At 36.1% G+C, this 20,995-nt stretch overlaps 1 protein-coding gene across 7 annotated transcripts in view; it reads left to right on the top strand.

Moving 5' to 3' along the window:
• The window catches only part of CEP135 (centrosomal protein 135), an 86,192-nt gene that overhangs the window by 18,595 nt on the left and 46,602 nt on the right, over positions 1 to 20,995 (top strand). For 6 of the 7 annotated variants that reach the window (XM_060148126.1, XM_060148124.1, XM_060148121.1 and 3 more), the window contains exons 6-11: positions 815 to 899; positions 10,188 to 10,316; positions 12,238 to 12,453; positions 15,316 to 15,381; positions 17,908 to 18,046; positions 20,741 to 20,964. In XM_060148126.1, coding sequence (XP_060004109.1) covers positions 815 to 899; positions 10,188 to 10,316; positions 12,238 to 12,453; positions 15,316 to 15,381; positions 17,908 to 18,046; positions 20,741 to 20,964 — 859 coding nt within the window. The remainder of the gene's footprint in view (positions 1 to 814; positions 900 to 10,187; positions 10,317 to 12,237; positions 12,454 to 15,315; positions 15,382 to 17,907; positions 18,047 to 20,740; positions 20,965 to 20,995) is intronic. The other variant, XM_060148123.1, reaches the window with a different exon arrangement.

Genomic DNA, 20,995 nt, shown 5'->3' with positions numbered 1-20,995 from the left:
ACTGCTGTGGCCTCTCCCGTTGTGGAGCACAGACTCCGGATGTGCAGGCTCAGCGGCCATGGCTTCACGGGCCCAGCCACTCTGTGGCATGTGGGATCTTCCTGGACCAGGCCATGGACCCGTGTCCCCTGCATCAGCAGGCGGACTCTCAACCACTGCGCCGCCAGGGAAGCCCCTCTCTTAAAAGCAGACCTGGCTTCAGGCTTTATTTTTCCGGTATGAAAGTGGTTGTGTCATATTTATGTTAATGCGTGGCAAAGTTTGATGTAAAACAAATACATTTGGGCAGTTGCAGAATTCAGATAATTTAGACAAATCTTGTTTCTCTTAGAATTAACGAGTTCTGGAAAGGAGTAGGTTTTTTACTGTAGTTACTTGGAGAGTGGTAGTATTTCTCAATATTTTTCTTTTTTCTAGGATTGCAGGATAGTTCATTAGAAAATACAGGGTCATGTAGGATCCCTTATTTCACTTTATAATATTGTGAATTTTGGACTAGACGCTTAGTTCCCTGAACCTGAGAATTGGCAACAGTACCTGGAAGAGTTGTCCTGAGGATTAAAATGCAGTAGTAGGCATAATGTATCTGAGTTTCAAATTATTTACCACTCAATTTTTTATCTATTCTTGGAAAATTAAATCTGCAAGATGATGTACTCTATGCCGTGGCTTCGGAACCCTTTGGCACAGCACCTCCTACCTCACTGAGAAACAAAAAGTAGAGGGTTTTTAAGAGAAGGCATGTAGTTTAATTTCTTGTTATTTTGTATTTCTTAACAAAAGTATATTGACATTAGTTATAAATGTGTTTCAGAATTCAAGAACTTCAGCAAGAAGTCTACCAGTTACAAGAAAAGTTAGCAGTGATGGAAAGTGGACTGAGAGATTATAACAAGCAGGTAGGATTTTTATTTACTTGCATAGTAGGTGTGATTGTAAGTGAAATTAAGTTATATTTGATATTACTGATACTGAGTTTTTAAAACAGCTCTTCTTTTTCATAAATTTGTTAATATTTAGAATTAATAGATGGAATGGCTTAGATGGCTTCAGGGCATTCAGTCCATTCCCTTCATTATGCATGGAGGTGAATAGTAGTTTTTTGTTTTGTTTTGATTTTTTTAAGGTGAATCATCTGTCTCCCCAAATATAACCATATTAACTGTTTCCATCTCAGGAGGTATTTTATTAAAGTGTGTTATGCTTTGTAATGGTATTTTAAATAATTTTTTAATCTTACTATAGATTTTGTCATTTTGAATATAAGGCTCTTCGAAAGTTACTTTTCTGTGTTACCATATTTGTTGCATGTTTTTGCTACAAGCACTAGTACCCCATAACACAGTTTTCTGAAGAAGCAGGGGAATTAATAGATGCAGAGTTAGATTATAACTTTAACAAGCTTTGTTCTTTCCTACTTTCTGTTGACGTCTTGGCTAAATTCTGACTTGGATAATTATAGGCTTTCTTTCTTAACAGCTTACTGAAGTTTAAATTGGGTAACATGTTTTTCATTTTCTGCACATGACTACGTTTTTTTGGAGTGAAGAAATCTGCACATACAAATATAGATGTAACATGTGTTGGTGTAACTGTTAAGTTTATAAAGTACTTTGAAGATTACTTGGATAAAATGGAGTTAAAAGGAATTATAATGTCAACCAAAAAACTTACTTCATGGAGAGATGTTGAAGATATCAAATATGCACATGAGATGAATTGTATTGATATTTTTCAATTTATATTCAGTCATTCTTTCATCATATTTTTTTCCAAGTACTTTATGAACATAAACTGACCAATCTTTACTATCTCTGCATGAGGTGGCTGGGGTGTTTGGAGAAAATAACCTGACCATTCTGATTGAAACCACCAATCTATTGTGGTTATCAATCTTGATTGAGTCCACTGTGTTCCCTATCAGTTTTTTTTTGTTTGTTTGAACTTGTTCTGTTTTTCTCAGCATATATTCCAGATTTTACTGTTCTCTTCAAGCTCTTTCCCTGGACTATAAGACCCTCCTTCTCAGGATATCACCTTTTTCTCAATTTCCTATCTCTACCCCTTTAAAATGAGCAATATTCACACTCAGGCTCTCCTTAAGACTTAGTGGGTAGGGTGGTACTTCTTCCTGTTTAAGGTTTAGTCTTTCTGCCTATGCACTTGGCCCCATTTCCTCTCTTCTCCTTAGGATATTGCTTTAATCAATTATTCTTCAACAAGCTTACATGGCCGCTTTACAATTATAAATTTTTTAGTCTTCTTAACAGTCCGGTGAGGAGGCACTAGTGTCATCACTAATATCCCGTTAAAAATCTCTTTTAACTACTTTTCCCTCTTGCTAATTAATGTTTTCTCCCTCATAAGTACTTCTCTAAAGAGTATCTTATTCTTCTTTCTCTGCTTCTTCACCTCCTGTTCACTCCATAACCTTTTGCATTCTGGCTTCTGTCCCACACTTTATAAATTGACCTAGTAATTGATACCACTGACATCAATTGCTACCTCCAGAAGGATACTTTAAGTCTTCATTTTTGTGACCCACTCTGTAGTATTTGACATCATTCATAATTTTTCTTTGAAACTCATCCATGGCTTCATTTTCTGTTGGTTTTCCTTTTCTTGCTTTTTTTTTTTAACCTCTTATAATATCTTCTTTGCTTTTTTCCTTTGCCTGCTCCCTAAAATATCACTGTCTCTCAAGACTCTGTCTTTGACTCCTTCTCCTCTCCCTCTGTGTTTTCTCAAATAGTCTCATCCACTCTCCTAGTTTATTACCTGAATACTGATGGCTCCCCAGTGTCTCAGGCTCAGACCTCTCTGCTGAGGTCCAGACCCATATACCCAACTTGACACTGGGCATTTTCACTTGGATGAATGCTCTCTGTACACATATGCCTAGTACTGAACTTCCCAACTTCTGTCTCAAATCTCTTTTTCCTCCTATATTCTCTACTTTGGTTGGGAGCATCAGCATTTGCCCAAGCCAACATTCTGTAGTCTTTCTAGATCTCATTCTCCTCCTGTCACACACCACTCCCATGCTCTGTCAGTTCTGAGTGCTTCTTAAACTTACTACTTCTGCTCTGCCCTATCCCACTGGCCCTAATCATCTCTCATATATTCCTACAATGGTCTTTCTGCCTCTGGTCTTATTCTTATCAAATTCATCCTTTAGTCCAGAGTAATATTTCTCCCAGCGAAGTATTCAGTGCTTATCATAATTAGTTCCTGCCTAATTCTTCAGACTCATCTCCAACTATTAGTTTCCTCGCACATTACAGTCCAGTCATACTGAGTCATTTCTGCTCTCTCAAACATATCGTCTTGCTTTATGCTTCTCTGTCACTGCCTGGAACATCCCTCCTTTCTTCTCTGACTAGCATCATTTATAAGTTTTTTAGACTTGTTTATTTGATAAGGCCTTCATTAATTTCGATAGAAATGATTGTATAATGGAGTCTAAATCACTCTATTCCCTTGACTACTTTGGTACCGTATACCTATTTCTATTTTTCTACCATTGAATAACATATTAAAGCAATTATTGGTTAGCTTGCTTGCTTTTCCTGTAAAGCTGTGTGTTCCTGAAAGTAAGGGACTGTGTTTTATTCATCTTTGTATACTTAAGAACAAAGCTCAATAATTGTTTGTTAAATTGAATACTTGGTTTTTGTTTTCAAATTTTTTGGAAAACAAAACCAAATATTGAAAGTGTGTGGGGTTTTCTTTTTTTTAATATTTGAATTTTATTTTATTTATTTTTCTATACAGCAGGTTATTATTAGTCATCAATTTTATACACATCAGTGTATACATGTCAATTCCAATCGCCCAATTCATCACACCACAATCCCCCCACCCACCCGCGGCTTTCCCCCCTTGGTGTCCATATGTTTTCTCTCTACATCTGTCTCTCAACTTCTGCCCTGAAAAATGGTACAGATGAACCGGTTTTCTACGTTCCCATACATGCGTTAATATACAATATTTGTTTTTCTCTTTCTGGCTTACTTCACTCTGTATGATAGTCTCTAGATCCATCCATGTCTCAACACATGACCCAATTTCGTTCCTTTTTATGGCTGAGTAATATTCCATTGTATATATGTACCACAACTTCTTTATCCATTTGTCTGTCGATGGGCATTTAGGTTGCTTCCATGACCTGGCTATTGTAAATAGTGCTGCAATGAACATTGGGGTGCACATGTCTTTTTGAATTATGGTTTTCTCTCGGAATATGCCCAGTAGTGGGATTGCTGGGTCATATGGTAGTTCTATTTTTAGTTTCTTAAGGAGCCTCCATACTGTTCTCCATAGTGGCTGTATCAATTTACATTCCTACCAACAGCACAAGAGGGTTCCCTTTTCTCCACACCCTCTCCAGCATTTGTTGTTTGTAGATTTTCTGATGATGCCCATTCTAACTGGTGTGAGGTGATACCTCATTGCAGTTTTGATTTGCATTTCTCTAATAATTAGTGATGTTGAGCAGCTTTTCATGTGCTTCTTGACCATCTGTATGTCTTTGGAGAACTGTCTATTTAGGTCTCCTGACCATTTTTGGATTGCGTTGTTTGTTTCTTTAATATTGAGCTGCATGAGCTGTTTATATATTTTGGAGATTAATCCTTTGTCCATTGATTTGTTTGCAAATATTTTCTCCCATTCTGAGGGTTGTCTTTTCTTGTTTATGGGTTCCTTTGCTGTGCAAAAGCTTTGAAGTTTCATTAGGTCCTATGTGTTTATTCTCGTTTTTATTTCCATTACTCTAGGAGGTGGATCAAAAAAGATCTTGCTGTGATTTATGTCAAAGAGTGTTCTTGCTATGTTTTCCTCTAAGACTTTTATAGTGTCTGCTCTTACATTTAGGTCTCGAATCCATTTTGATTTTATTTTTGTGTATGGTGTTAGCGAGTGTTCTAATTTCATTCTTTTACATGTAGCTGTCCAGTTTTCCCAGCACCACTTATTGAAGAGACTGTCTTTTCTCCATTGTATATCCTTGCCTCCTTTGTCATAGATTAGTTGACCATAGGTGCGTGAGTTTACCTCTGAGCTTTCTATCTTGTTCCATTGATCTATGTTTCTGTTTTTGTGTCAGGACCATATTGTCTTGATTACTGTAGCTTTATAGTATAGTCTGAAGTCAGGGAGTCTGATTCCTGCAGCTCCGTTTTTTTCCCTCAATACTTCTTTGGCTATTTGAGGTCTTTTGTGTCTCAATACAAATTTTAAGATTGTTCTAGTTCTGTAAAAAATGCCATTGGTAATTTGATAGGGATTGCATTGAATCTGTAGATTGCTTTGCGTAGTAGAGTCATTTTCACAATGTTGATTCTTCCAATCCAAGAACATGGTATATCTCTCCACCTGTTGGTATCATCTTTAATTTCTTTCATCAGTGTCTTATAGTTTTCTGCATACAGGTCTTTTGTCTCCCTAGGTAGGTTTATTCCTAGGTATTTTATTCTTTTTGTTGCAATGGCAAATAGGAGTGTTTCCTTAATTTCTCTTTCAGATTTTTCATCATTAGTGTATAGGAATGCAAGAGATTTCTGTGCATTAATTTTGTATCCTGCTGCTTTACCAAATTCATTGATTAGCTCTTGTAGTTTTCTGGTGGCATTTTTAGGATTCTCTATGTATAGTATCATGTCATCTGCAAACAGTGACAGTTTTACTTCTTCTTTTCCAATTTGTATTCCTTTTATTTCTTTTTCTTCTCTGATTGCCGTGGCTAGGACTTCCAAAACTATGTTGAATAATAGTGGTGAGAGTGGACATCCTTGTCTTGTACCTGATCTTAGAGGAAATGCTTTCAGTTTTTCACCATTGAGAATGATATTTGCTGTGGGTTTGTCATATATGGCCTTTATTATGTTGAGGTAGGTTCCCTCTATGCCCACTTTGTGGGGAGTTTTTATCATAAATGGGTGTTGAATTTTGTCAGAAGCTTTTTCTGCATCTATTGAGATGATCATATGGTTTTTATTCTTCAATTTGTTAATATGATGTATCACATTGATTGATTTGTGTATATTGAAGAATCCTTGCATTCCTGGGATACACCCCACTTGATCATGGTGTATGATCCTTTTAATGTGTTGTTGGATTCTGTTTGCTAGTATTTTGTTGAGGATTTTTGCATGTATATTCATCAGTGCTATTGGTCTATAATTTTCTTTTTTTTTTTTGTATCTCTGTCTGGTTTTGGTATCAGGGTGATGGTGGCCTCATAGAATGAGTTTGGAAGTGTTCCTTCCTCTGCAATTTTTTGGAATAGTTTGTGAAGGATGGGTGTTATCTGTTCTCTAAATGTTTGATAGAATTCACCTGTGAAGCCATCTGGTCCTGGACTTTTGTTTGTTGGAAGATTTTTAATCACAGTTTCCATTCCATTACTTGTGATTGGTCTGTTCATATTTTCTATTCCTGGTTCAGTCTTGGAAGGTTATACCTTTCTAAGAATTTGTCCATTTCTTCCAGGTTGTCCATTTTATTGGCATAGGGTTGCTTGCATTAGTCTCTTAGGATGCTTTGTATTTCTGCAGTGTCTGTTATAACGTCTCCTTTTTCATTTCTAATTTTATTGATTTGAATCCTCCCCCTCTTTTTCTTGAGGAGTCTGGCTAATGGTTTATCAATTTTGTTTCTCTTCTCAAAGAACCAGCTTTTACTTTTATTGATCTTTGCTATTGTTTTCTTTGTTTCTGTTTCATTTTTTTCTGCTCTGATCTTTATGATTTCTTTCCTTCTGCTAAGTTTGGGTTTTGTTTGCTGTTCTTTCTCTAGTTCCTGTAGGTGTAAGGTTAGATTGTTTATTTGAGATTTTTCTTGTTTCTTGAGATAGGCTTGTATAGCTATAAACTTCCCTCTTAGAACTGCTTTTGCTGCATCCCATAGGTTTTGGATCGTCGTGTTTTCATTGTCATTTGTCTCTAGGTATTATTTGATTTCCTCTTTGATTTCTTCAGTGATCTCTTGGTTATTTAGTAATGTATTGTTTAGCCTCCATGTGTTTGTGTTTTTTACTTTTTTCCCATGTAGTTCTTTTCTAATCTCATAGCGCTGTGGTCAGAAAAGATGCTTGATATGATTTCAATTTTCTTAAATTTACTGAGGCTTGATTTGTGCCCCAAGATGTGATCTATCCTGGAGAATGTTCCATACACACTTGAGAAGAAAGTGTAATCTGCCGTTTTCAGATAGCATGTCTTATAAATATCAATTAAATCTATCTGGTCTATTGTGTAATTTAAAGCTTCTGTTTCCTTATTTATTTTCATTTTGGATAATCTGTCCATTGGTGTACGTGAGGTACTAAAGTCCCCCACTATTATTGTGTTACTGTCGATTTCCTCTTTTAGAGCTGTTAGCAGTTGCCTTATGTATTGAGGTGCTCCTATGTTGGGTGCGTATATATTTATAATTGTTGTATATTCTTCTTGGATTGATCCCTTGATCATTGTGTAGTGTCCTTCCTTGTCTCTTATAACATTCTTTATTTTAAAGTCTGTTTTATCAGATATGAGTATTGCTATTCCAACTTTCTTTTGATTTCCATTTGCATGGAATATCTTTTTCCATCCCCTCACTTTCAGTCTGCATGTGTCCCTAGGTCTGAAGTGGGTCTCTTGTAGGCCGCATGTATATGGGTCTTGTTTTTGTATCCATTCAGCAAGCCTGTGTCTTTTGGTTGGAGCATTTAATCCATTCACGTTTAAGGTAATTATCGATATGTATGTTCCTGTGACCATTTTATTAATTGTTTTGGGTTTGTTTTTGTAGTTCCTTTTCTTCTCTTGTGTTTTCCACTTAGAGAAGTTCCTTTAGCATTTGCTATATAGCTGGTTTGGTGGTGCTGAATTCTCTTAGCTTTTGTGTGTCTGTAAAGCTTTTGATTTCTCCATCGAATCTGAATGAGATCCTTGCCGGGTAGAGTAATCTTGGTTGTAGGTTCTTCCCTTTCATCACTTTAAGTATGTCATGCCACTCCCTTCTGGCTTGTAGAGTTTCTGCTGAGAAATCAGCTGTTAACCTTATGGGAGTTCCCTTGTATGTGATTTGTCATTTTTCCCTTGCTGCTTTCAATAATTTTTCTTTTTCTTTAATTTTTGCCAATTTGAGTATTATGTGTCTTGTTGTGTTTCTACTTGGGTTTACCTTATGTGGGACTTGCTGTAGTTCCTGGACTTGGGTGGCTGTTTCCTTTCCCACGTTAGGGAAGTTTTCGACGATAATCTCTTCAAATATTTTCTCGGGTCCTTTCTCTCTCTCTTCTCCTTCTGGGACCCCTATAATGCAAATGTTGTTGCATTTAATGTTGTCCCACAGGTCTCTTAGGCTGTCTTCATTTCTTTTCATTCTCTTTTCTTTATTCCGTTCCACAACAGTGAATTCCACCATTCTGTCTTCCAGATCACTTATCCGTTCTTCTGCCTCAGTTATTCTGGTATTGATTTCTTCTAGTGTAGTTTTCATTTCAGTTTATTGTATTGTTCATCTCTGTTTGTTTCTTCTTTAATTCTTCTAGGTCTTTGTGAAACATTTCTTGTATCTTCTCGATCTTTGCCTCCATTCTTTTTCCAAAGTCCTGGGTCATCTTCACTATCATTATTCTGAATTCTTTTTCGGGAAGGTTTCCTATCTCCACTTCATTTAGTTGTTTTTCTGTGGTTTTATCTTGTTCCTTCATGTGGTACATAGCCCTCTGCCTTTTCATCTTGTCTGTCTTTCTGTGAATGTGGCTTTTGATCCACAGACTGCAGGATCGTAGTTCTTCTTGCTTCTGCTGTCTGCCCTCTGGTGGATGAGGCTATATAAGAGGCTTGTGTAGGTTTCGTGATGGGAGGGACTGGTGGTTGGTAGAGCTGGGTGTTGCTCTGGTGGGCAGAGCTCAGTAAAACTTTAATCTGCTTGAATGCTGATGGGTGGGGCTGGGTTCCCTCCCTTTTGGTTGTTTGGCCTGAGGCAACCCAACACTGGAGCCTATGGTGGGCTCTTTGGTGGGGCTAATGACAGACTGTGGGAGGGCTCACACCAAGGAGTACTTCCCAGAACTTCTGCTGCCAGTGTCCTTGTCCCCACGGTGAGCCACAGCCACCCCCCCGCCTCTGCGGGAGACCCTCCAACACTAGCAGGTAGGTCTGGTTCAGTCTCCCTTGAGGTTACTGCTCCTTCCCCTGGGTCCCAGTGCACTCACCACTTTGTGTGTGCACTCCAAGAGTGGAGTCTCTGTTTCCCCTAGTCGTGTCGAAATCCTGTAGTCAAATCCCAATAGCCTTCAAAGTCTGTAAGTCTAGGAATTCCTCCTCTCGCTGCTGGACCCCCAGGTTGGGAAGCCTGACGTGGGGCTCAGAACCTTCACTCCAGTGGGTGGACTTGTGGTGTAAGTGTTCTCCAGTCTGTGAGTCACCCATCCAGCAGTTATGGGATTTGATTTTACTGTGATTGCGCCCCTCCTGCAGTCTTATTGTGGCTTCTCCTTTGTCTTTGGATGTGGGGTATCCTTTTTGGTAGTTCCAGTGTCTTCCTGTCGATGATTGGCTAGCAGCTAGTTGTGATTCTCGTGTTCTCCCAAGAGGGAGTGAGAGCACGTCATTCTACTCCGCCATCTTGGTTCAGGTTGTTTTTCCAGATTCTTGTATGTGAATTCGTGGTTGATAGTGATGTTTTTAATCATAGTCTGTTGTTTTCTAAATAATAGATAATTAATTAAATTCACTCCAGCCTCATATCCTTTTTAATATTGAGTTTCAGTAGCAAATCACTTTCCTTTGTGTTTTACATTCATTTGTTTATCCCACATTTATTCCACCAGGCAGTGAAGTAGTTCAGACTCAATTCCAGTAGTTAGTAGTTTCTTTTTATATAAACATTGCCTACTCTTAGAGGAGGAAAAAACAAAACAAAAAAATTAGGAAGAATCTCTTCAATAAAAATACTTATGAAACCTATGTTGACAGTTCTTAGGTTGATATTTTCTGTGTATATTTTTGCTCTGCATAAATGCATTTCGTAATCCCATTTATGTGTGGGTATATATATGAATGTTAATCTTTTGTATATATTGTGGGACCTAAGAAAAATGGAAGTATATCCAAATAAATGTTTGTCCAGTGTTAATCATGTCAGTTGAAAACCCGAGTTCTTAAAATGATAGCACGACTTTATGTCTTCAGATTGAACTAAGAGAACGAGAGATAGAACGACTGTCGGTTGCATTGGATGGGGGTCGCTCCCCTGATATCCTTTCTCTGGAGACTAAAAATAAAGCCAACGAAAAGCTTATTGCTCATTTAAATATTCAGGTAATGAGTTTTATAATTATTTCACTGAGCATATGAAATCATAAGTGTTTATAATGGTCTGTGGGTTTGTGAAAGTGACAGCGTTGTTTTCTTGGCTATTATTTACGGTGGAAAAAATTTGATGGAGTCAAAGTATCCAAAATTGGGTACAGCTATTGAAAACTCATGTTGTTTAAGAATATTTAATGAGGTAGGAATATATACACCATAATGATAAATATTTAAAAGAAGAGAATAAACCATAGGTAAAATGTAACCTTCAATTTGCTTTAAAAAAAAATGTGTGTGTGTATAGAATTGCTGACTAATAAGAACCTGCTGTATAAAAAAATTAAAAAAACACTAGGTGAACACACACACACACACCAAAAAAATGTGTGTATGCATTCAGAAAGAGAAAACACTAGAAGAGAATACACCAAAGTACACTAGCAATGTTTATCTTTGTGTGATGGGATAATCTTCTTTATGATTTTCTCCATTTTCAAAATTTTTATGACAGTATTTCTTTTATAATATATAAAAGGTGGTTTTTTAAAATAAATATAAAAATTAAACATATAGTTTTCACTTACCTATGTAGTGGTTTCCCTTGTCATGCATTTGACCTAAGAGTGAAAGAACAAGAGACTTCTATGAAGCATGACAAATGACCTTTAGGAATTTATTTATTTGTTTTTTAATTGAAGTATAGTTGAGTTACAATGTGTGTTAGTTTCTGGTATACAGCAAAGTGATTCAGTTATATATATTATATATTATTCTTTTTCATATTCTTTTCCATTATGTTTTATTACATAATATTGAATATAGTTCCCTGTGCTATACAGTAGGACCTTGTTCTTTGTTTTATATATGGTAGTTTGTATCTGCTAATTCCAAACTCCTGATTTATCCATCCTCCATCCCCTTACCCCTTTGGTAACCATAAGTTTGTTTTCTATGTCTATGAGTCTGTTTCTGTTTAGTAAATAAGTACATTTGTATTATTATTTTTTATTCCACATATAAGTGGTATCATATGGTATTTGTCTTTCTCTTTCTGACTTACTTCATTTAGTATGATAATCTCTAGGCCCATCCATGTGTCTGTAAATAGCATTATTTCATTCTTTTTTATGGCTAGGTAATATTCCATTGTGTGTGTGTATATATTTACACACCACAACTTCTTTATCCATTCTTCTGATGGACATTTAGGTTGTTTCCATGACCTTCAGAAATTTAAATGTCACTGCTACCTAGACTGCAACCAGAATAGAGTAAGCCCCAAATATCAGCAGTAACTCTCGAGCAGTGCTGTTCAATAGAAATAGGATATGAGCCACATATGTAATTTAAAACTTCCTAGTAGCCTGATTAAAAAAGTAAAAAGAAAACAGATGAGATATATTTTAATAATGTATCTACCTAAATATATCCAGAATATTACCATTTCAACATGTAATCAATGTCAAATATCATTGCAGCGTTTTACTTTTTTTTGTACTAAGTCTTTGGGATCCTGTTTGTATTTTACATTTATAGCACATCTCTGTTTGGACTAGCCACATTTTAAGTGCTCAGTAGCCATGTGTGGATGCTAGTGGCTACTATATTGGACAGCACTCTAGACTAATATTATCATCCTAGTGATAATCTTGTCATATTTTTAAAACTCTGCATTGGGAAAAAGTTCACACAAATTTCTTACTTATCCTTTCCGTCCATGCTTGAAAATTGAAGACAGTGGATATATATTTTTACTAAACCACACATTGTCAGTTTTGCAAATAGAAACAGTATAAGTTTGCAAATGTAAAAGAGCTGGGGTTTTAACTTTTGGGTTTTTTTTAAACATAGTATTTTGAAATATTTTGGAAGTTCAGTATTTTAATAATTTTCCAATTTATATACCTTATGAATTACAAATTCAATTTAGGTTGACTTTCTTCAGCAAGCTAATAAAGACCTGGAAAAGCATATACAAGAGCTTATGGAAACCAAGGAAACAGTAACTACTGAAGTTGTTAATTTAAGTAACAAAAATGAAAAACTCTGCCAGGAATTAACTGAAATAGACCAGTTAGCACAGCAGTTGGAAAGACATAAAGAAGAAGTGCTCGAGACTGCCGACAAAGAACTTGAGGAAGCAAAGGTGTGTCTAGGTTGTGGAGGTGCTCATTAATTCTCCTAGAGTATGGTGAGCTTGAGACCTTTTGATGTCCTATTCAGGCCTTTTGGTTTGTTTTGTAATTCACGTTTTTCTAAGGTGTTGTTTACATCCCCTAAATTCTTGCCCTTTTTCTAGTTGTTTGTCTTTCTGAAGCACATCTCTTCCTAGGACAGCTCTCCAGACTCTATCCTCTTTTTCTACAAGATTTTCATCTCTGTCCTTTTATCTCTGCATTGTGAGCAGGCTTCTGAAGTTTGTCCTCTAGGTCATTTTGTGCTCATGAACCTTTAAAGGTATTTTTTAAAACTGTGTATGTCCTTGCACATTTTTAAGTTGATAGCTAACATTTTTCATCTTCAGGTTTAAATAGATGCAAAGGATGTAATTTCTAATCAATTGTAAGTATTGATCTCTTAAAACTGTCATATCATTCTTTTAAATATAGCCAGTATAATCCAAATGACCCTTCTTGAAATCCTCACAAAATTTTATCCTATTTTAACATATTTTATGCTTGAATATCTTTTTATAATAACTCATATCAAATGTCTCTGCAGTTAAAAAAATACATGAATTGAAATTTTTTATTTTAAAAAATGTCCTGCGACTGTAAGGTTCAGAGTGTTAGTATTTTCCTCTAAATAGTGTTATCATTATAATTATTAGTAATCAGTGGATCAAAGTGACAACTGTAGTACAAATGTTGATAAATACTTATTAAATTAAAAAGTAAAATTTTATTGGAAATACATCTCTTAGTAAGATATAATGGGAGAAAATAGTGTCTTAATCAAAGGCTTCGGCCAGCTCCAACATTTCAGGTTATCTTTTTGTCTGGTGCTTCGGAAGTTTTTTATAAGTAGAGATAGAATTACATTAGATGCATGCCCTTCTTTTGAAAAGTGGGGAAAAGGCAGTTTTGGAAGGGGAAGTGGGAAAGAAGAACTTACATGATACCTAGAGCACAAGCAGGTTCTCAGGTAGATAATTTTTAAGAAGGACTGTATGTGCAAATTTAAGAATCCAGATATTGATTCCTTGTAACTATATATACATATATATAATATATATTGTAAACAATATATTATTTGTGTATGTGTGTGTATATATATATATATATATATATATATGATAGTTTTACATAATACTTGGATAGTCTTTATGTTATCCCAGGAATGAGTATAACCTAGTTTGATGATCACTACTTTACATCAGTTGAATAATATGAGTTAATTTTATAGTGTCACCTCCACTAATTAGGGGAATAGAAGGAAACTACCTCAACATAATAAAGGCCATATTATGAAAAGCCCGCAGCTAACATCATACCCAGTGACAAAAGACTGAAAACTTTTCCTCTAAGGTTAGGAGCAAGGGAAGGATGCCCATTCTTACTACTTCTATTCAACATAGTACTGGCAGTCCTAACCAGAGGAATTAGGCAAGAAAAAGAAATAAAAGGCATCCAATTAAAAGAAAGAAGTAAGATTATGTTTCCAGATGAGATGATCTTATGTGTAGAAAACACTAAAGATTCCATTAAAAAGAAAAAAAAAACAAAAACAGAACTAATAAATTCAGCAAACTTGCAGGATACAAAATCATTGCATAAAAACCTGGTGCATTTCTATATGCTAGTAATTAAAATACAAAAAGGAAATTAAGAAAATAATCCCATTTACAGTAGCATCAAAAAAGAATAAAGTACTTAGGGATAAACTTAATCAAGGAGGCAAAAGACTTGTACCCTGACAGCTGTAAAACACTGCTGAAAGAAATTAAGACAGAAATAAATGGAAAGATATCCTGTGTTCATGGATTGGAAGACTGTATACTGCTCGAATGTCCATACTACCCAAAACAATGTGCAGATTCAGTGTAATACCTCTCCAAATCCCAATGGCATTTTTTACAGAAATAGGAAAAAAAATCCTAAAATTCATGTGGAATCTTAAGGGACCCAGAATAGTCAAGACAGCCTTGAAAATGAAGAACATAATTATTGCGGTTTTAATTTTGCTTTTGTGGCTTTAGTTTCATTGCAACACTCCTATATCTCATTCCTGTCCTTTTCCACTTCCTTTTGCATATTCTGTGCTGTGCATACAACATATTGAACATAGCTTCACGTGTCCAATTGGCAGTAATCAAGAATGACACCTTGGCTCAATAGAAGATTCCTATTAGGTTATAATTTATTTTTTTTTTTTTTGCGGTACGCGGGCCTCTCACTGTTGTGGCCTCTCCCGTTGCGGAGCACAGGCTCCGGACGCGCAGGCTCAGCGGCCATGGCTCACGGGCCCAGCCGCTCCGTGGCACGTGGGATCTTCCCGGACCGGGGCACAATCCCGTGTCCCCTGCATCAGCAGGCGGACTCTCAACCACTGCACCACCAGGGAAGCCCCTAGGTTATAATATTTTAATCTTGGCATTCAGCACTCTCAGTTGCAGTGTAGAGGATCCAGGTTGGTAGTAGCAGGTGGTGAGAAAGCAAATAAGATAGGAAAGTCAGGAAATGACAGGGCCACAAGATGAATCCTAAAAATCAAGGATCAAGAAAAGTCCTACAAGTATACAGATAGAAAAAGATTTTCAAGTAGCCCTCTTGTTTCATATGTTACAGATAGGTCCCTGTAAGCATTCAGGATACCAAGAAATTAGAGAAACCTAAACTTTGCCTCCTCCTCATTGAAACTGAGACTTAGGGCTGGCTAATGCCTCAGGTCTCACTGGTGAGAGGGAACATGAACTGCTTGAAAAATGGCTTGGTCTCATTTGCACTGTGACTTAGTGATAAGTATTCTTGACTTCTAGGTATTTACCTAATAGGCTTTTTATTCCTAGAAAGAGATTAAAAAAAAGCTATCTGAAATGCGGAATCTTGAAGAAACAATGGGAAAACTTCAACTGGTAAGTAGGTGTTATATTGCAGGGGTCCCCAACCCTCGGGTCGTGGACTGGTACTGGTCTGTGGCCTGTTAGGAACCGGGCCGCACAGCAGGAGGTGAGCGGCGGATGAGCAGAGCTTCATCTGCTGCTCCCCATCACACGCATTACCGCCTGAGCCATCCCCACCCCCATCCGTGGAAAAATGGTCTTCCACGAAACCAGTCCCTGGTGACAAAAAGGTTGGGGACTGCTGTTATATTGAATTGCCAGCATTTTCATCAAGAAAATTTTTATGTTTTATTTTACTTTTTTTTAACTAAGATACAATTAACCTATCATGATATTCACTCTTCTAAGTGAACAATTCAGCGGTTTTGGTATAGGCACAAAGGAGTGCAACCATAGTTTGTCCAAATTATGGAAGACGTTCTAAACCATGGCAGGATGTTTGGATTTTATTCTAGTGGACAGTAGAAAGCCATCTAAAGTGTAAGCAGAGTAAGACAAAGGCATCAGAGTTTCAAATGAATGAACTGGTTTCTTAGAAAATGTGGGAAAGTAATTTAAGGTATTAAAATGATCTTCATCTCTCGGGGGTCTCATTGCTACTCTGCTCCCAGAGTTTTGTATCCACTCCCTGAGGGGCTGTCTGGTCAGTCTTTAATTTGCCATTGGCAAGGCTGGCGTGGGCAAAAGAGTGAGGAGGAAGATAGGAGGTGCAGTGGTTTTTTTCATTACTATCTAATTCCAGAACATTTTTTCACTCCAGGAAAAAGCTTCATATCCATTAGCAGTCACCCCTCATTTTCCTCTGCTCAGCCTCTGGCGACCACTGGTCTGCTTTCTGTTTCTGTAGATTTGCCTATTCTGGATATTCTGTATAAATAGAATTATATAATATGTGACCTTTTGTGTTTGGCTTTCACTTAGCACAATGTTTTCAAGGTTCAAGCATGTCATAGCATGTATCGTTACTCCTTTTTATGGCTAAGTAATATTCCATTGTATGTATATATTTAGTTTCATTTACATTTTTATAATTCTTTAATATCATATATAATAGGTAGCAAGTTACACTCAAATTTGGAAAACCTGTTAGGAATTTTATATTCTTTAAATGACTTCATGACTTGTCAGTTTACTAATATTTAAACTAAAAATTGATAGTTACTTTGTAAAATTTTGTTGACTTTTATTAAAAGCACTCAGTCGTCTTTTAATAATTTTGTTTGGCATTACAAACCATTTTACTAGTCATATTGTTTGTTCTGGTGGTCTTCAAATGAGAAAACTAATAATCATCCCAGCATAAACCTAGATATAGCATATAGTCTTAGAGTCTAGAACTGGCAGAAAGAATGTCTTTCTTACAGGTAGAAATTTCTAGGTGGTCATCCAAAAGATTGTTAAAAATTTTTTTAATAGCCTGTTAAATGGGATGAGTTTCCACTAATAATGAACAGACTAATACTAATTTCCAAGTTTTCTCATTACTTATACTCTTTTTACAGTCAAGCTGTAATGTTCTGGTGGCAGTCATAAGGCAAATTAAAAAAACAAAGTCATTTGTGATATGCTGGCACATAGTAGGTGTTCAAATACTTGTTGATTTTTATATGCTCACTATAAACAGTGCATCACAATGGCTTCCTGTTTTACTCAACTGCAGGTATTCAGTTCAGCTCAATATTGAATAATTGAATTAGCTAAACCTGCTAAATGTTGTCTACTCTTGAGTTTCGTAGATATTTTTAAATTCTCCAGTGAGGTCAATAAATGTAAAGTAGATGTTTTAATGTTTTCACTACAGTGTAAGCTCTGTGAGGACAGGGATTTTTGTTGTTTGTTCAGTGCTATTTTTATGCACACTGTATACAGTTATATGTGATTCATAATGCTTATCTCAGAACTCTGACCAAATTTTAGTATTGTTGCCTGACAGCAAGATGTTGCTGTACTTTCTGACCTTCTTATTTTTTCCATTGGTACTACAGTTTATATTTTTTTAAGGTAAATACTAATGATATCATTAGCTAACACTTATTAAGTACTTGCCATGTGCCGGACACTGTACAGAGTGCTTCACATTCACAGAGTCATCCATTCATAGATGAATCCTCAGTGTCCAGGTACTGGTCTTATCCTCATTGTGCAGATGAGGCTGAGAGAGAAACCTTTGTACTTATGTATACCTATGGTAGTCTTAGAGCACTGTCTTAACTTCTGCTTTCCTTTAAACATAAAAAACTTTAAAATTTTTTATTGCACAAGTACATATTCATTTTTTAAAAAGACAGTATGCTAACAAATTAAAAGAAAATAAAATCCGATAGTTCTACTACTTTAGAAAGGAGCACTGTTGAATTTGGGTTTTATTGTTGCTTTTAGCCATAATTGATAATTAACTTTCATTGAAACCATATATATTTGACTGACTAAAAGTGTGTATGTGACTTACTCTTAAATAAATGTGCTTACAAATATCTATTTTAAGTGCTATATTTATAAAGTTGCTAGAAATCTTAATTATAGTGTTAAAATTTTTAGGAATTAAACTTATGTCATAAAGAAAAGGAGAGGCTGAGTGATGAACTCCTTATAAAATCAGACCTGGAAACTGTTGTTCATCAGCTTGAACAAGAAAAGCAAAGACTTAACAAAAAAATTGAAAGTTTCGCAGTTACAGGTAAAATATAAAATGTTGATAACTTAAAAAATGATTGTGATGTCTTCTTAATGTATTATTTTTAGTAGTAGATGATCTTTCATTCATTCATTCAATAAATGTTTGTTGAGTGCTTGCTGTGTATCAGAAACCAGAGTAGGCACTGAGATACAGTAGAAAACCTCTCTGCCTCAGGGACCTTACAGGGGCCTTTTACATTCTGACTAGTTGGTACAGGGAACCCCGTTTGAATATTTTTCAATGTACATATATCCTTCTTTGAGGCATGCAGTAATAGAATTAACTACGACTATGCGGAAGACCATTCTGAAATAGTGGAAAATTGAAGTATAGAATCTTTTTAAGTAAATGCAGTTTTATCACCTTAAAGTACACACACACACACACTTGAAATAGGCTTTCTGCCAGGTACCCCATCCTAAATGAGTTGATTTAAGGAACTTGTAAGAATTCATTCATTTGTTCATTCATTCATTTGACAAGTGTTTATGAACCGGTTTTGGTGCCAGGGTACATAATGATAAACAAGATACACAAAGGCCCCTGCTCTTGTGGTGGTTTTAATCTAGTTAGGGAGACAAACTAGTAGCACATAAGTGAAGAAGTTAGTTTTAGGTGGTAAGAATTTTCAAATATAATGGGAGGGTATGCTAGAGATCGACTGATCCAAGGGCTTAGTGACAGGACACCAGCCATATGAAGATCTGGGGCAATTTTCCAGGCAGAGGGGATGGCAAGTGTGGAAGCCTGGTGCCATCAAACTCCATGTAGTGAAAGAAAGCCAGTGTGCTATTTTAAGAAGAAGCTATATCCTAGGCTCTTCAGCATTCACGTGGATAATCTGTCTAACCTTCTCTACTTACCAGCTGTATGACTTGAACATGTTCCTTAGCATTGCTTCAGTTTCCATATCTGTATGGTTAATGATGGCACCTAATCCAGAAGGTTGTTGTGAGGATTAAATGGGTTAATATATTATTAAAGTGCTTAGACCTACATATAAAACTTTGCAATTTACTTCCTTCCATGCTAGCTCTATCCTGCCATTTCAGTGTAATTTTTCAGATACCTGAAACTCCCTCGTTCCTTTGTGTTTTGAATATATCCCCCTGCACAAAACCTAGCCATGGATCAACCAAAGTACTCACACACGAGCAGCTAAGCAGTCCTTGCGTGTGCACCCAACAGTATCAACGGCACTGTAACTTGTATGGTCCCAAACCACAGCACCCACCCCTCAGTGATGTGTGGAAATCTTACTCTATACTTCTTACTGCTTAGTTGCTCAGTCTCTGCAGGGAACATTTTCAAGTGTTTTTCATTCTCAGTAAACCCATTCTAAGAGGATGATCTTAACCTTTGGTTTCCCCTAAGAAAATGGAAGCCGTCAGGGAGGCATTCTGTCGGTTTCCTGTCCCCAGATCTTGAACCTGTCCATCTTTATTTTCCCTCCTGTTACTTGTACCTCTTATGAAAGGCCACTGCCTCCATCTGTTCTCTAGATCCCATTCTCTCTAATTTTAAAACGCTTTCATATTAATTATCTCCTTTCCTAACTTTAGCCTTTGTACTGTTTTTTCCCATTAGTATTCAAACATGCTTACCCTTCTCCCATTCTAAAAGCAAAAATTGTACCCATTCCTATCCAGCCACTCTTTCCTTCTCATCATAGCTTTAACACCTTAAAAAGTCATCTGTACTTTTCTGCTTGATCACCAACTACCCTTTATCACCTCAGTCCACTCCAGTTGGCTCTGTCCTCACGTCACCAATAAAACAGCTCTTATTAAGGTCACCACTCACCTCCATTATGCTAAATGCAGTGGACACTTTTCCATTCATCAGTTTATTTGACTTAGCATTTAACACATTTGCCTGTTCCTTCCACTCTCATACTTTCTTACCTCTCTGGTCACTCCTCAGAATGAATTTCCCTATTCATCCTCCAGATTGCATTGCATGCTGTTCTTTTGTAGCTCTTGTCCTACTACAACTAGAATAATTATTTGACCTTGGCTATGTTTTTCATATTTGTATCCTTAGCTCATGCTGGGCATATAGTAAATACTCAATAATTATCTGTGGAATGAATGAAAGAAAAGATGGGAAGTGAATCAGAATATGTCTTGAAAATCATTTCATGCTTTAGAGTTGTAAAGAATATCAGTTAAATTGAACTATATGAAATTGCCAGTATTAGGCTACTTATGACTCCTGAAAAGGTGATTTCTATGGTAAAAGTTAATAATTGTGTTTATTTAAAGAAAGACTAGTTGTTTTGACCTCTTTGTATATATACTATATTAAATTCAAGCTTAATGTTAAAATTGCCCACATTATGATCAATTGTTTACAGGTAAATTTTCTTTTAGTGCATTTTCAGGTCATCAGAATGTACCATGTGATGATTTACTGCTTCACTGTGTAGTACTAAATAGTACCTATCCTTGTATATGACAAAAGCAGAGGACTTTGACTTATTGGATTTTATTTAAACTTTTAATTTTTGCTTTTGTTTTTTTTCTCTTTTCCTTTCAGCATTTACCTCTTTGATATCTGGCAGTTATAGGTGATATACGAAATAGCTAATGATTTTTAGTAACTTACATTGTAAAAGTTATTGATACAATTTATTTGGCTGATTATACATTTTATATGCAACATTGTTTTAATATTTTATACTTTAATTTGCAGAAAGAGAACTTACTTTGGAAGTTGAGAGGATGAGGCTAGAACATGGAATAAAACGACGAGACAAGTCACCTTCTCGTTTAGATACGTTTCTGAAAGGTATAGAAGATGAACGAGACTTTTATAAGAAAGAGCTAGAAAGACTCCAGCATTTAATACAGCGAAGATCTTGCTCTCGAAGTCATTCTACATGTGAAAAAATTTCAGTAATTAAGACACTAGAAAAGGTAATATCTCTTTATGAGAGTAATAGATAAG

Source organism: Lagenorhynchus albirostris, chromosome 4 (assembly GCF_949774975.1).
Source record: "Lagenorhynchus albirostris chromosome 4, mLagAlb1.1, whole genome shotgun sequence".
NCBI lineage: Eukaryota > Metazoa > Chordata > Mammalia > Artiodactyla > Delphinidae > Lagenorhynchus > Lagenorhynchus albirostris.
The sequence above is the reverse complement of the archived record's forward strand: the minus strand, read 5'-3'. Positions and strand labels throughout refer to the sequence as shown.